Genomic DNA, 16,264 nt, shown 5'->3' with positions numbered 1-16,264 from the left:
AACCAGGGGATGTGATTCAATCACCTGTGTAGTCAGACTGGTTTTACTTCACAGGTATGGGAGATGATGAGGAATGTACCATGAATATGGCTTCTCTTAATTAACCTGAAAATGTAGCGGATGCTTATTCTTCATGACCAGTGATGAGGGATCTCAGATCCTCTCATGCTTGCAATGCATAAGATTCTGATTTGCAGCTCCAATGCAGAAATCCTTGTGGATCCTTTCCTAGTCCCTCGTGGACAGCATTACATCAGCACACCATACTCCATCTTCCTGCCTGCCCCAGGCTCACCACCCCTCTGTCACACCAGCACCCTCCAAAACACCCCCAGATTCCTGTGTTTGTTCTGTTCACCTTCATCCATATACTACTCACCCTCCACTCTTACCAGTGACACCATTCAGATCTTGCTGGAGCAAGAGCTCCCAGCAGATCTGGATACAGACACCTCTGAGAATACCCACAGCAGCACTCAGCCTCTCAGACTGTTGCTCACCTGTGTCCTGCATCACCTGTGTGCAGTCACACCTGTGTCACCCTGCACCTGTCTCAAATGAACACCCTCAGCAGCCTCTGGAGCACAGGCAGCACATGGGCTGCTTGGCAGCACTGCTCAGGGGACATCCCACGATGTCACACGGGGAGCTGGCTCAGGGGACACCGCTCAGTGCCTGGCCAGGAGCTGGCTCAGGGGACACCGCTCAGTGCCTGGCCAGGGGCTGGCTCAGGGGACACCCCACGGTGTCTGACAGTGTCTGCCATGCAGAGGTCACCCGGGGGCTGTGCTGAAGTGTGGTGCTGCGGTGCACACCAAACCACGTGGATGGTTTCTCAGCTAAGTCAGGAAATCTACCCTGGCAGCTCCCCACCCCTCTGTGCGCTGCTGGTGAGGGACTGACATCTCCTCAAGGCAGTGGCAGCACTGTGGGTGCTGACATCTAACAGAGCAAACAGAAAGTTTCCTTAACAGCATCTTCTCCACTTCATCCAGAGGCTGGAAGTGTGACAGTCACTGTAGTTTGAAACAAAGCTAAAAACCAATAAACCCCACTTCTTCTATCTTCCACTTCTCTGCATTTCTTCCTGAGATGTGGGAAGAGGAGCTGGCACAGGGGTGGGTGCTCAGTGCCCATGCACTAGGGATCAACCCTTCTTTGCTTGTGCACAGTGCTGCCCTCCTCATGTTCCCACAGAGCAAGTGGCAGGACAGATAAGGACATGAAAGTTTCCAAAACCAGGCACCCATAGTTAGCCCCTTGGAAAACAGCTAGGGTGGAGCCCAGTTTGTGGCATGTGAGAGAGAAACTAAAGCAAAACAGGATGTTTTTGTGATTTAAAACTTATATTTCATAATTCCTATTTAAAGGCTTGGTTTGGTTTTGAAGTTGTCTGCTACATTTGTTGGGAAATTTATAACCTGAAGAGCTTTGTGCATGTATTATGTGTGTATGCAGATGTGTATGTGCACATGTCCTTGTGTAAGCATTGCTCATGAAGAGGCTACTACTCAACCTGAGGAAACTTTCCCTCCTGAAAATTAGTAGAACTAGTAGGAACTAACAGCTAAGTAATGGCAAATACAAATTCTATGTAGCTCTTCTGTAAATCTTGCTGGATAATTTTTTTTTGCTCTGAACACCTCAATATCAGAAAATTTATGTCAAATTATAAAGTGTTTACCAAAGACCTGTGGAAATACTCATGACTGGAGGTATTAGTTTATGCATAAACATGTTAAGCCCAAGTAATAGGAAATGGGACATAACAGGTAGATTAAGAAGCCTTTGGGGTCATTTGTACTCCACAGTATGTCCTGTATTTAGCCTAGTATCAGCTGATACAGTTTTCACACTGTAGATGTTAAGGCAAAAGTGAAAAAGAAACACTGTGAGGAATTCAAGCAGGGAATAAATATATGAATAGAATAATTGTCTTTAAATTGAGTGTTTCTTGAAGTTTTCCATCACCTGCCCCTTCAGGCTGTACTGGAAATGGAGGCACAGAGAACAACATCTCCAAAAAGCCCCGTGGCCACTCTCCAGGTGCTCCTGGGGGCAGGTGAACCTCCATCCCTCTGTCACACAGATCCAACCCCCACAACCCCATCCTGTGCCCTTGCATGGGGCATGAGGGGTCACTACTCTGCTTTAGCCTTACTCTGTTTGCCAGGGGATGATATACCCACTCTCACCACCCCCATCCCCTGCAGAACACTGGCATTTTATTACTGCCTTCAAGGGAACAAGATTTTCTGCCTTTGTTGTTTCTTTTCCTTGGCTCATCTCTGAGTTTCTGCAGTGGCTTGCAGCAGTTGCTCCTGTGGAATAATTACAACAGCCTTGTGTAAGGAACTTTATGTGCATAGTAGTGATTCCACTGTTTGTATTTTTCCACCTCTCATGCCATTAAAGGATGGGATGTGTTCTTTAAGGCCACATAGCCTGACTTGCATTGCTTCATTGCATTCTTTTTAGTAAAAGAATGTGCACATTTCTTTGCTAGCCTTGGCAAACTCTCCCATGGCCTCCAGGTTATTTGATCTTCCAGCTCCTCAACAGCTCTGATCAGCTTCCTTCCCTTTCACAGCCCGCTGGCAGCTCTTCAGGCTGTGTTTTCAAACCTCTCCTTTGCACCTTCTGTTTCACATGGGTTTTGCTGCTCCCTCCTGCCTTTCTTTTCTTGACCTCTTCTCAGCTGCTGAGCTGTGTCTCTCTCTTGGCCTCTATCATTGCTCAACCCTTAATGCCTTCCTGCAACTCCAAAAACTGGCAAAAAAGTGTGATTGTTTAAGCCAAAATCTACTTTTATTCGCCTAGCTCTTGTAACTTTAGACTCACAGCTCCACTGAAATTCATGATGTTTGAATCCTCATTTGAGGCTAGGATGTCTATTTTCCATTTCAATCAACTGCAGAATTCTGTGGAATTAAATCCTGCAATTCAGCACAAATCTATTCTAGGGTTTGAGAAGTAGTTTGACAGTAAATGCTACTATGAGTGTGCCCACACTGATGCTGACAGGCAGATGAGCAAGCAGCAGAAGGAGGAAAATGCCTTTCATGGTGTGAGTGCTAGCAGAGATGCTGTTGATTAACCCATTTTTCAGCCAGCCCTGCAAATACCATTTAACAACTGCCGAGTCTGTATAATGCTAACGGGGTGCTTATAAGGCATAAAGGGATTAATGTTCAACTCTAATGAAATCCAGATGTACAGAGCTGCCTCTTCTCAAAGTCCTTTCCCTGGCCAAGCTGCAAATAAAATGATTTAATCATTGTAAATAGAGGAGAAGCACCATCACTTAAAATGAAGCCACATTCACTCAGTCCTTAAGCTCGAGCTGCTGGCGGTGGCCTGGTGGAGGGGCTGGGGTCACCCACTGACCCTCTGCCTGCAGGAGCATCAGTCATGTGGGGGGAACTTGGGACCTTCCCTGGGGAGCATGATTTGTACAAGATAGCATTAGGGCTGGGGGAAGCTGGCTTGGAAACCAGCATCCTTCTATCCCTGAGCAAAGCCCAAGGCAGTTCTGAGCGTGGTGAGTCTCTGGTCACTCTCCCAGGGCTGTTGTGGGCCACTGGCACCTCAGCCTTGCCCTGGCTCTGTGTCTGGGAGAGGTGAGGATTTGTACCAGTGTCAAGTGGAGCTGCACTGTCTGCTCAGGAGCATTTCTGCCTTGTAAACTGTTGTGGTTTGCACTTTCTCTTCCTCGTGCAGTTTATATTTTCCTTTGTCACACGCCAGACCTGGGTAGTCTGCATTTCAAGCCCTCAGAGTTAATCTGGGCCCAGCAGGGTCTGGACCACCATACTCATGCTCAGAAGCACTGCGTGGAAAGGCTGAAGTAATTCTGCAGCTGAGCAGATCCAGCTGTCTATGAGCTTTTCATTTTTAATATGGCAGGAGGAGGGGTTTTGAGCCAAGAGGCAGGGAGAAAAGGAGTTATTTAAAAGAGACTAAGGAATGTGTTACATTTTTCTGTTCGTCAGGTTTGGCTGCTCTGCAAGTTTTTCATTTTGCCAAAGCTCAATTCAGTGGACTGTTTATTTGCTTTTTTAAAGAAAGAATATGATTCTTAATCTACTTTGGCCTCATTGATGAATTTTTATACTGTGAAACCCAGCAAGTTCCCTTCCAATGTTATGTATATACAACTTCACAACAGAAACTTCTATCCCTCAGTACCAACCTAAATTAAATGGTCCAAAGGGTTTTATAAAAGTGTGCCCCCTCTGATTTCCCATGTGAGTGGTATCTGTGCCTTTTGATCACTGATGTCATGCTCATTGTCAGAGTATGCCTCAGCTTAAGACCAGAGACCATATATGTGTGTGGAGTTGTGTAGAGGTTTTCTTCAGAGCTAGAGAGGCAAGAATTCCTTGTGAGATGTTCCTGGGTGACTTTCATCACTGGTTCAAAGGAAGGAAAGGAATGAGGAAAGAGTCTGATATAAAATGATATCAAAACACGTAGGGGCAATTTGTTGTGATGGGTTTTCACCATGGGAAGAAGCACTTCAGGAAAATCCCAACAGGTGCCAGCTGTTTGATCTAATCCATTGTCAACACATATTTCAAATTTGCATCAGAATTGCAGCAAAACTGTCTGGACTCCCAAGAAAAGGTGAAGAAATTTTGCAAAACAAGGTTTTCTCCCCGCTTTCAACCTCCTGTGCCAGTACTAGAAGGGGGAAGTGCTTCCTCTAGTAGCTGTTCATATCTTGCCAGGCCAAGTGCTTAAAATTCAGAAGTATTTATGAATCAACATCAATATTTATTGATCTCTTCAGTTTCCATCAATTAGTGATTTGCTGTGCTGTGCTAGTGACAGAGAAGGGACTTGCATTTGTGTTGTTCAAAGTTTTTCAAATTGATATTGATTCAAGAAACACTTTGATAGTGTATCCTTTGGATGTTCAGGGCCTATTCCTGTTGCAGGTGATGACTAAGAATTATCCTCACCAGCAGTAAGCATTTTTCATGCAGTGTTTTTTTTTTTTGTTGTCCCAGAATACATAAGCACCCGTCTCCTGCTGAACATTAAGATTTACAGAGAAAAAAACACCTGTGAAAGTTAAAGTTCTCAGCAGTCTGCCTGTAATTTTCAGAGATTCTGTCCACCAACACTGTATCAGGGTTGAGGCTTGGAAATAGCAGGGTATTTTTTTATTCTTGAATTCATCAGTTTTCACCTCTCTGTCTGGTTCAGGGACCTCATGAGGGAGCACAGAGCACCATGTTTTTTACAGAGGCACAGCTGATGGATGAGAGCTGTGGTTTGCCTTCTTGCTTAAAGCTTTTGGGGCCCTTTTCAGATGCCTGTCTTTGGGTGACAGCTGAGAGTTTTGCTCTGCTTTGGGACCCTGAACATTTGTGCTGTTCTCCAGGCATGGGCATTGCTGGTGGAGGACAAGGCAAAGCTGTGCTCAGTAGCCAGAAACACAGCCCCAAGCCATGACAAGTTCCAAGTGTTCTTATTTGGGTTCCAGCCCAGTGCCATTTAAGAATATCCCCATTACATCAGCTGCTCAGGGAGACCTGCTTCAGTCAGGAAGAATAGTGTTCTGCGTGGTGACAATCCTCTCCATGCTTTGCAGGACATCCTCCCTTATTGCCATCCACTGTTGGCATTGCTCCAGACTCCAAGGAAGGCACGAGTAATCCATGGGAGCAGGGAAAAAAATATGGCATGGAATAGATTGGTGTGAATTAAGCTAATCCCCAGCCACCTCCCTTTCCACCTCCAAGTGGAAAACCCGCTTGGCCCTTGGCAGACAAGAACTGTTTCTCCCAGTCCTGCTTATATGGGACACTTTAAAATAAACCAGCAGGGTTCCATTTCTTGGAAGGAAAAGGAAATATTTCAAAGTGTGTCCTTGCAAACTGATTTACTGCCACCAGACTGCATATTTTAAGAAATTATTTTGTTTGTTTGGAACTGTATACTAGCAGTAAGGGAGAGGGAAGCAGTTAGTGAAACATGACAGGAAGATGAAGTTATGTAAAATGGTTCAGATAAGTATTTACACCCAAGTTTCTTAGCTCTGAGTTCACATCAAACCATGGTTCATACAGAGCATGCTTTTGGTGGGTCTGCTCCATTTTGGAGCCTTCTCCCTTCTCCCTGTCAGGTCATGCTGGCCTGCCTGGCTGGCAGTGAGCTGGAAGGAAGCTGGTTAGCAATGCCTAGTCATGACCACTATCATGGGAGTGTATCTCTGCTATATATGGCATCTTCACAGAATCACAGAATGGTTCAGGCTGGAAGGAACCACACTGGGTCACCCAGAGCAGGTCCACCCTCCCTGTTCAAGCAGGGTCATCCCAGAACACAATGCACGGGATTGTGTGCAGGCAGTTCTGGAATATCTCCAGAGAGGGGGACTCCACACCCTCTCTGGGCAATCTGTTCCAATGCACACAGAACCTGCACATCAAAGATCTTCCTCATGTTCAGATGGAACCTCCTGTCTTCCAGTTTCTGCCCGTTGCCTGTTGTCCTTCTGCTCAGCACCACTGAGCAGAGCCTGGCTCCAGCCTCTGACACCCTCCCTTCAGATACTGATAGACACTGATGAGATCACCTCTCAGTTGTCTCTTCTCAAGGCTGAACAAGCCCAACTCCCTCAGCCAGTCCTTGTAAATGAGATGATCCAGTCTTCTTCCCCTGGCTGAAAACTGTGCAAAGAGAGGGGAACCAGTGTAGAAAACAAATCACAGACCAGACTTTTGTTTTGGTCCTAGAACTCCAAACATTCACCTTTAAGAGACACTTGGAGAAGAAGTGGAGGGGTTTTAATCTTCTGATCTGGGCAGGAAACCAAAGCTGAGAAGAAAACACATCTCTTCTAAGGAGCTGATGGCATGATGTAGGAAGGAGTGTAGCTTTTCAAGGCAGTATCAGCCAAGAGCAGGGTGGCAGACTGGCACAGAACCCTTTTGAGATTCAGGGTAGACAGCTGGCCTGATTCCCAGTGGGTGCCCTGTGATGGATTTCCCATTTGAAGCGAGGGGGAATGGCTGCAAGACAACAGCTGCTGGAGCCCCTGCTAAAACTGTTCCAGCTTGAGGGGTCATGTTCAAACTGAATAGTTTGCTGAATGGCAGATGAAGTCTGGGAGCAGGAGTGGAGGAGACAGCAGTCGTGTGAGTGCACTTTTCCCTAAACTCATTTTAAGTGTAAATCTGCAAGCCCAGGTTTTTTATCAGTTCATGTAACCTAATGCCTGATTCCCTTTTATGAACTGAACAATTTCCCCTTCTGTTTCGTTATCTCTCTCTGATGGCATTTTCTAACTAGCAATGCAGCAGCAGTCTGACATGGATACATGGTAGGAGCATCCAGTGCTCACACGAACAGAGCAGGAGGCAGCAGTGTCCCACATTATCTCATTAAGAGACTTTCACAGGCATGCCTCTGCTAATGTAAACTCATTATCGGATAAAACAGCAGCGGTTGTTTTCACATGGATGGATCCAAGTCCAAGTGATGAATTGTTTCTCTACTCTTAACTGGGTTAAGTATTTTTTTGAATGTTGCCTGAGAACTAAGTGGCCATGTGCTACATTCATACAGTAACTTTTGTCCTGTTCCAGTAGACCACTGACTGTGTTCAGCTGATCAATAGCAATGATCTGCTGTCTGCTCTGACACCACATGCTGATACTGTGAGGAGAATGTTTGTAGGAAGATAACGTTTCACAACATCTATGCAAGAATAAGAATAATGTTGATGTTGCAAGCTCTGAACAATCTGTGATGCTCCAAATGATCAGAGACATTGTGGCCCATGTTTTACTCCCTCTGACCATGTCTTTAGCAACATAAGCCTCCCTGACAGATAAGAATGTCAGCATGGACTCTGAGTCCACGTTTATAAAATTTGGGGTGGTTTTCTTGAAGAGTATATGATATCCTTTCATCATCTTTGCAGCTGGGAAGTGGACTGTTTGTCTAACAACGGGAGAGTGACACTGACAGCTTAATGTTCCACATAAAAGATGTAACAGAGCCTGGCAGTTAAGAGCATTGGGAGCAGCAAATTTCCCTTGGAAGTGTGAGCTGGGTGCTGCAGCCCCACCCTAAAATGCTGGGGTTGAAGAAAGCACAGGATGGTTTCAAACAAACAGTGTATCAATGTTCCTGAAACAGATATTTCAATTTATGTTTTGCAGAAAAATGCCCCTGTTATACGATTTTTTTAAAATTTCTGAATGGCAGCTGAACCAAACAGCATCATTCCAGGGCTACAGGCATTGCAAACTTTGACCAGCTATTATCAGAAGGAAAATCCACCCTGTGCTTAGCAGATGTCATTATTTTTCAGCTCCATCCCACCTTAACTATCTGGAGAATAACATTCAAGTGCAGAGGTCAGTGGAGGAAAAAAAATAACCACTGCTGCTGGCCAGCTGAGCCGATAGCATAGACCATACATGGATTTGGAATGAAGGGCATCAGACTCACAACCTCCCTGGTGCCAAGAAATACACAGCTAAAATCAGCAGCTCAGAGATGAGTAATGCACAAACACGGTCCAGAGTGTTGGAAGTGTTCAAGCACTTCCAGAGTATGTTGGGTAGATGAGGATCTGTTTCCATGCCACCAAAACAGCACAGAGATCACGCCATGTCCTTCAGCGGTTCTCTGATTCCGTGCCCAGTGAATGAGAGCAGAGCTGACCAACAGGAAAAGCACTCCCTGGCTCCAGTGTGGAGGAGCATAAGGAGGTGCTCTTCATCTAGAAGCAGTGCTCGTGGGCAAGGGCTGCCCATCACTGCTGGCAGCCAGGTGAGCCTGGCTGGGAGCCACCAGCCACCCCCTGGGAGCCCAGCCAGCTCTGCTGGAGCCCAGCCTTTGGGCAGGAGAGTGAGGGGCTCCAACATCAGACAGAGGATTTGTAATGCTGCTTCTGTGTAGTGAGATGGGAGGGGGTTTTTTGCAAAAAAACCGAAAGACTAGAGCTTAGAAACATGCTGGATTCAGAGTGCCTTTACATGGCACTGAGAGAACACTCAAGGTGTTAGCAGACTCTGTCCTGGTCCAGAAGTCCCTAAAGAAATTATCAGTTACATGGGCTGGCCCATACACATTCAAATTGTTTAAAATTGGGTACACAGTTAGGTTCTCTCATGCAGAGAGGGAGCACACAAGCAACTATTTTACTTTGGATGCCTACTGAAACCAAAGACAGAACAATTTATTACTCTTCTATTAAATATGCAAATAAGTACATTAAACCTGAAATTGTGCCAATTAGTTTTATCCAGTTCCCTCAGTCGGATCATAGTTTTAGAGTGGCCAAAATGATTGCCTTACCTACAGTAAGGGGATTCCATAATCTCAGTGATGTCCTGCCAAAGGAATGTGACTGGCTAGGATCAAAATGACTGGCTGAGGTCTTGGGAGACAATTTTTTTGTTTGCCTAGAGTCTGTTTGGGATCAGGAGAAACGATGGACAGCACCTGGACCTCTGGACAGCTGATGATTTCAGCACTTTTTTTTGGAGAGATCAAGTATGGGGAGTACCTTGTGTCCTGTAGTCACAGCATTTCACTGGAAACTCACAGTGCTGTCTTTGTTAGACTCCCAGGAGCAGTCCAGTGCCTGCTGGAGGTGGTGCTGTAGGGCAGGTCCTCAGACAAGGCTGCTTGGAAGGCACTGCTGCCACCATTCAGATACATCTGAAACCTTTCCCTGTGGTCAGAAGAATAAATCCACCAGTTCTGACTCCCTGAAATTTATTCTGAGATAAATGTTCTCCTACACTAAAATTCCATCATGTCTTTAGTATGACTTATACCCTAGAAGAGAGTGGTTTTGGGGTGGCCAAAATGATTGCTTTACCTACAGCAAGGTACTGTGTGCTGTGGGATTCTTTGGCACAGAAGATACTGTCACAAGCAAGGGTTTATTACAATGCCATTGAAGCCATTGCTGCAGTCTGCAGTGCCTCTGGCACAGAGGTGATCAGCTCACCCTGTCTTCATCAGTGAGCTCTGCAGCTGGAGCTGCTGCTGTCTGCCCCCAGGCATCCACACCCATTCTTGCTCCCCACCTTAAGATACTGCATGACTGATGCTTTGCTGCATTACGTTTGCAGGAATGTTTTCTCCTATTAAGGCACCTCCAGGAGCCAGATGTTCTGTTTTAGTAGGGACTTCCTTTTTTTAAAACAAGCATTTCTGAGCTGATGTTATTTTTATTCAGTTCTCCTTGTGAAACTTCCAAAGACAGATTTTTGCTTGGCAGTGTCACAGCAGGATATGAGGGAGAAATTGCCATCTGCCTCTGACTACATATGTACATGCACCCAGAGAACCTACTCAGGGAGCACTACTGATACTGCAAAGCTGAATATTCATATATTAGAAAATTGATTTATTAAATCATACTTGCAGGCCCACTCTAACTTTGTGTTATGTAATCATACATTCTTTTTCACAAGGTCATTTGTGCTTTGGAGGCTTTTGTTGGACCTGAGCAGGCATGGAGTCATGAGTCTCTGTTGTAGAAAGCTCTAGCCTGTAGGATTCCCAGGTCCCTGGCTGCAGAAGTCAAAAGGTGTCTTGTAAACTGAATGGGAGATGAGGAGGATGTCCCTTCCCTCCACTCCAGCCTCTGCCATGGATATCCTTTCTGAACAGCATTAAATCACTTCCACCAACTTTTATTTTCTCACACGAGCACCTGGAGACAGACTTACAGCTGTGCTGAGCTCCTGTAGCTCCAGGGAGGGCAAACAGAAGCAATTACTTCAAACCAGCCCCAGCCAGCCTTCCAGTTTGCTCTGAAAAACCAGACACAATGTGCTGAACACTAGTCATGCAAGTAGACTGAAACGACCCTGTCCTTCATGTTTCCATCACTGATATGAGGATAATACCTTCCTCTGACATCACAAGAATGGTAATGTTGTCATAAGGTGCTGAGCTGTAACAGCCTTGCATCTCCAGAGATGGGACCAGTGAGCTCATGTGCAGTGAATGTTTTCACTGTTCAGCACAGACCTTGAAAAGTGTACAGTTAACAAAAGCAACATACTTTCCCCATAGGAGCTCTCCCTCATCAACCAGCAATCATGGTTTCTTTTATTCTTAGAATTTTTCATATTTTGTAACATTCAGAAGTCAAAAGATCACTAAGTCTCAACATGCTCTGAACTCTGGTACTTAAAGGTCTAACATAGGCAAATGCTGAAATTAGAAATGAGCCACGGGACAGATTTTCCCATGCTTACTAATCAAGAGTCACTGATTTAAGGATTTCTCTCCCAGGCTAAAATCTCTCATCTTTCTCCAGCACAAAATTAATTTAGCAAATAAAAGGAGACCTGTGACCTCTGTATATGTTGACTTGGATAGTTATAATTTCTAACTCTCAGGTCTCACCATTACAGTCACTCCAGTTCTGTGTTACACAAGACTTGGCGGCTGTGGCTGTTAAAAGGGACACAAATGTCTTGAGGTTAGGCTGCCTGGAGAGGGGGCTAGTAACAACTTGTGAGTATGGAAAATAAAGAGGGAGAAAAATCTACTAAAGAACCTCATCCATTCCTCCAACTGATAAAGTACAACTCCTTAGAGTGTTATATGCTCTTCATCTCTTTGGTCCAGTGTTAAATTTTATTTCTATACCTTTCCTTAACAAAGTATTCCATGATATGAGTGTTTGGAAGTTTTTCTTGAACTTCACACTTCGTTTTTTTCCCTGTGTTTATTCATATAATTACTTTGAGTTTGGCTGTATAAACATAAATGTGAGAATTGGCCAGTGTTTTAATGATCAGGAAGGGGAGGGAGGTGTCTGACAGCACATGATCAGTGCTGACATTTCATGACATTTCATGATTATTAGCTAGACAAAAAGAACATTTGTAGAGTGAAATGAGCAGATCTGCTTCCAAGGTGGCCAGGCTGACTTGAACATCTTTTTGTCTTGCAGAAGATGAAGCCCATCGTCCAAAGAAGACGATCTACCTCATCTGCCATTACTAAAGCTCTTGGCAAATCAAAGTCCCATTCCAGGTAGAAAAAATACCTTTCTGACTCCTGTTTCCATCTTTCTGCCTACACAGACTGAAATCACACTGGTTTCAAATTAATTTAACAGTGTTGAGGGCAATTTGGTCCTGCGTCAGGGGCAGGCAGGGGCAGGTGGAGGGGGATGAGGCACCAGACAGAGGTGGTGGGTTGCAGGACATGGGATGATGCAGATTTAGCACCCCTGGGGAGCATCCTGGCGTTTCACCTCAGAGTTTCCCTGTACAGCCACCCCAAGCTTACTCACTAACCCCTGCTCCACGTGCTGGACTGCCAGTGGGAGGCATAGTCCTGTGAATTGCTTCTGGCTCAGCTACAGATACACCTTGGCAGGTGAGGGGGCTTGACCTGCTTCTGGAGATGGAGGGAATGGTGGGAGGCATGCCCAGGCCCTGACAGCCCTGTGCAGGATGGCATCAGCTCAGGACGTTTGCTGGAAAAGGCTCCAGACCCAGACGTGCTCCAGGCCAGCCCTGTCAGGGGACAGAAGCTTTTCCTTACTGCCAGCTCAGGTGGAAAGCTGCCTCCATGTCTGCAGCTCCATCAACTCTGCTGATGCTTTGCTCCCGCAGTGTGAGGCACCAGGAGTGTCAGCAGACAGGGAGCCACATGCCAGACATGCACATCTTCTGCTGAAACACTAAATGTTCTGACTTAGCCCTGAGCACCTCAGTCCAGTGGGAACTGAGTCCTCCTTGACCTCATCCTCTCCTGCAGCACTGTGTCACTGCTAGAGACAGATAAGGGGATACCATTGTCCTTTCTGCCTTGCTCTGATTGCAGCCGTGTAAATTTCCTGGGGGGTTTGTTTAGTTTGATTTTTTCTTTCCTTGTAAGAAACAGAAGATAAAGCAGAACTGATTGACACTTTGATCTGGACCAGCCCTCCCAAAGAATATCCCTTTTGTATCACACCATTGGTGATCGATGCACAGTACAGCCTGCTTCTCTGGAATGAGGCAGGGGTGTCAGTCTCACAGGATCATTTAATATGAAGGGCAGGACTGATTTTCACTTGGTTGTCATTTGACAAAGTTATGTGACTTCTTTTTCCTTCCTCCCACCCCCTATAAATTGCAGTAGGGGAAAAAAAAGTGAGGAAGAGAAAGAAATTCTTGACTTTATTTGGCTGGAGAACCTCCTCGTGAGGGAGGGAAGCTTTAAATGTTTCTTGTGATGGATTGCTATGGAGGGGGCTGGTCCAATGCCATCTTTGCTTAGGCCATGAAAGCATCAGTGAGATTTTTTTTGCCAGCTTGACATTGTGTTTATAAAGCTGGGTAATCCTCCAGCTTTAGGAAATCCACTGCTTGGGACTGTAAGATGCTGCTGCTCCCACTGCTCAGCTGATGGACATGGAGAGCTTTTAATGTAATATCTGAAGGTGATTAAGCTTCTCACTTACAGCCCCACAGCTGCATAAGTCAAGCATTCACTTGGTGGTGGCTGTGGAGGAGGGAAGAGGGAATTTCTGTTTGCCAGGGTACAAGTGTTCCTGTGACTGGAGGAGGATTTTAGTAAAGCAGCTACTGGCTGGTTTTAACCTCACTCCTGTGAAATCAGCTGAGTTCAAATATGAGGCTAGTGGAAACTGAGTTAAAACCAACAACGTCAAAAATACTACACTTTCAGCTCATGTTTGTTTTTTATGTGTAGAGTGTTCTCAGACTAGAGAGTAAAGGGTAGAGCAGAATTGCTGAGGGGTGAAGGGAAGACAAGTATCCTTGCCTGCAAGCAAGATACGTATTTTTGTCTATGTGTAGAGACAGGAGGATCTCTGTGAAGATTTTTCTGTGTTGGTCTAAGGCCATGTCTCAGAGGTTCACTAAGTCAGGCTCAGGCACATGAACACACTGTGTGAACAGGAACTCTTCCGTGTTCACGCAGCACATTCCACACGCTGAGACCCCAGGAATGGCTGTGGGAGCTGCTGTGTGCCAGCTGACCTGAGCCTGGAACAGTGCTGAGGAGGTGCTCTGTGGGTGCTGAGGTGCAAGCGAGGAGATTGCACTTGGCAGAGCTCTTCCAGCTGGTGACAGTGTAGGGAGAGGGTCTGGTTCAATCCCCATGCTGCCTTGTTGCAGTCAACATACAAAAACCCCCAGGGACTTTTGGAAATGGTGAGCACCTATATGAATCTCAGTGAAAACAACAAGCTGGATGGCAGCCAAGCAAGCCAGAATCAGATGTCTGGAATTAGATGAGTACATTCAGTTCGTTTTCTTTTTGCTTTTTGTCTCATGCTGACAAATTGCTCAGTCTGGATGGGAAAACACGCACAGAAAGGGCAGTGAAGCCCAGCTGAGCCACACAATGAGCCATGGGTTTTCCATGTTCAAGTCATAGCTCACACACATGTGCAGGTAGTAAGTCTTTTACCTGAGTGAGAAATTACTCAAAAACTACTATTTCAGCAGCTTAATCTCACAAGATTTGGTGTGGGCATTTAGGGAGTTTTCCATCAGTCTGAGGCGGGTAAAGTTAATTGTGCAGGCGAATGCAAACCCTTCTAAGGAAAACTTCTGACAAAGTCTTGTGATTTTTCTTATTCCTCCAGGGAAACTACTCTTTCCTCTTCCCATTCAGACAATGGGCTGCCAAGTGGAGTGTTCAGCAGCCCAGGCTCCACCTTCATCCTGGACGAGCGAGTGCAGTTAACTGTGGGCCTGCAGACCCAGGAAAGACACCTGATTTTGTTCAGTGATGTGCTGGTCATTGCCAAGTCCAAGTAAGAGGAATTCCCACTCGTTCCTTTTCCTCAGTAGGTGCTGTTGAAGCTAGGCTCAGCACCTCAGTGCTGGGATTTTTGGGGCAGTCCTGTGCAGAGCCAGGTGTTGGACTCCATGGTCATGTGGGTACCTTCCAACTCATGAAATTCTATAATACTATGAGGCTCTGATCTAGTTGTGGAGAACCTAGCAGCCTCCAAAACAATGCTTCTTTGGAAATGTGGATCTGAAATGTGGCATTTCCCCCTTCCACCTTCACAAATTCTTCTTGGTATTAATGTTTCACTCCATTTGTCTGAAGAAAAAGGTTGTCTAATCAGTTTTGCCCGCTTCCTTATGAGGTTGCTTGAAGATACACCATGAGGGCAGGAGGCAGATGGACAAAACTGACTTTCAGTCTGACTCCTTCTGTCACATATAAATTAAGAGCTCTATCTGCATCTGCATGACTTCAAAGGAGCATGATCAGACTCTGGAGGTCTAAATGTTTTTCTCTGGCCTAAGGAATTAATAATTTCCATTGTAGATCCTCCTCCAGCCTGAAGCTGAAAAAGCAAGTGCATCTGAGTGAAGTGTGGACTGGCACCTGTCTCAGCGAAGTGACAGAGAAAAAGATGAGTCCTGAGAATTCATTTGTCATTGGCTGGCCTATCACCAACTATGTTGTCACCTTCAGGTATCTTATCAGACATCAGACCTCTCTCTGCATCCCAGTAGCTACTCAGGTCTCCCGTGTGTCAAGTGAAACAATGACTGAGTCTAAAGGGCCCATTTCCTTTTCCATTTCCTTACCCTGAAACCCAGGCAGCCTGTGCTGGCAGCAGGAGTTCCAGGAACTGCAGACATTGGGAAGGAAACACTAGGAGAAGAAAATAGCAATTAAAGGTCACTGCAAAAATAACAAGGGCCCACAAGATGAGTTAACTCCAACTTCACAGAAAGGCATTTGTCCCTTATCTGAACACTCACCAGTGTGACAGGAAACCTGTTCCAGTTTGTTGCTGGGATTTTTGTGTTATTATTATTTTTGTTATTTGTTAAAATAGAACAGAAGAAGGAAAGGACTGTGCTTTTGTTCCAGGGCTTTGCAGGAAGCAACTTTGACTTACAGCCATATATAAATGAAATTGGGTAGAGTTTCCAAAGGCTGTTACCCATTCAGCACTTGTTTGATGATCTGCCTCCCTTTTTGTCTTCAGCTCAGCTGATGTGAAGGAACGATGGCTGTCAGCATTACTGTGGTAAGTGACCCTCCTTTCATCCCCCTTCCAGATGGTTCCTCTACAGGCCTTAGAGAAATTTGCCTGTCAGACTGTGCTCTGATTTTCATCATGTCTGAGTGCTGTTTGAAAAATCCACCTTTGAAATGTGAATATAAATGCCCCTAGGAGACTACTAAATTGGTGGTAACAGTTGGGAAAAAAGGGGATCCATCAGAAGATGATATTGTTGAAGCATCCTTTTTCCTTTGGAGCTGGAGGTCGACTTTA

At 45.5% G+C, this 16,264-nt stretch overlaps 1 protein-coding gene and 1 long non-coding RNA gene across 3 annotated transcripts in view; one reads left to right on the top strand and one right to left on the bottom strand.

The window, feature by feature from the left end:
• Positions 1 to 16,264, top strand: part of LOC111928619 (rho GTPase-activating protein 20-like) — a 30,415-nt gene that overhangs the window by 2,100 nt on the left and 12,051 nt on the right. For both annotated transcript variants that reach the window (XM_086850458.1, XM_086850459.1), the window contains exons 2-5: positions 11,948 to 12,030; positions 14,603 to 14,773; positions 15,301 to 15,450; positions 15,974 to 16,015. In XM_086850458.1, the coding sequence (XP_086706584.1) occupies positions 11,951 to 12,030; positions 14,603 to 14,773; positions 15,301 to 15,450; positions 15,974 to 16,015 (443 nt within the window). In that variant the 5' untranslated portion in view covers positions 11,948 to 11,950. The remainder of the gene's footprint in view (positions 1 to 11,947; positions 12,031 to 14,602; positions 14,774 to 15,300; positions 15,451 to 15,973; positions 16,016 to 16,264) is intronic.
• Positions 5,188 to 10,878, bottom strand: LOC147650575 (uncharacterized). Its single transcript, XR_015276408.1, has 2 exons — positions 10,710 to 10,878; positions 5,188 to 9,700 (listed from the first exon to the last, which is right to left on the bottom strand). It is a non-coding gene; the product is annotated as an uncharacterized LOC147650575 (long non-coding RNA).

Source organism: Cyanistes caeruleus, chromosome 14, assembly GCF_971803275.1.
Source record: "Cyanistes caeruleus chromosome 14, bCyaCae1.hap1.1, whole genome shotgun sequence".
NCBI classification, from domain to species: Eukaryota; Metazoa; Chordata; class Aves; order Passeriformes; family Paridae; genus Cyanistes; species Cyanistes caeruleus.
The sequence above is the reverse complement of the archived record's forward strand: the minus strand, read 5'-3'. Positions and strand labels throughout refer to the sequence as shown.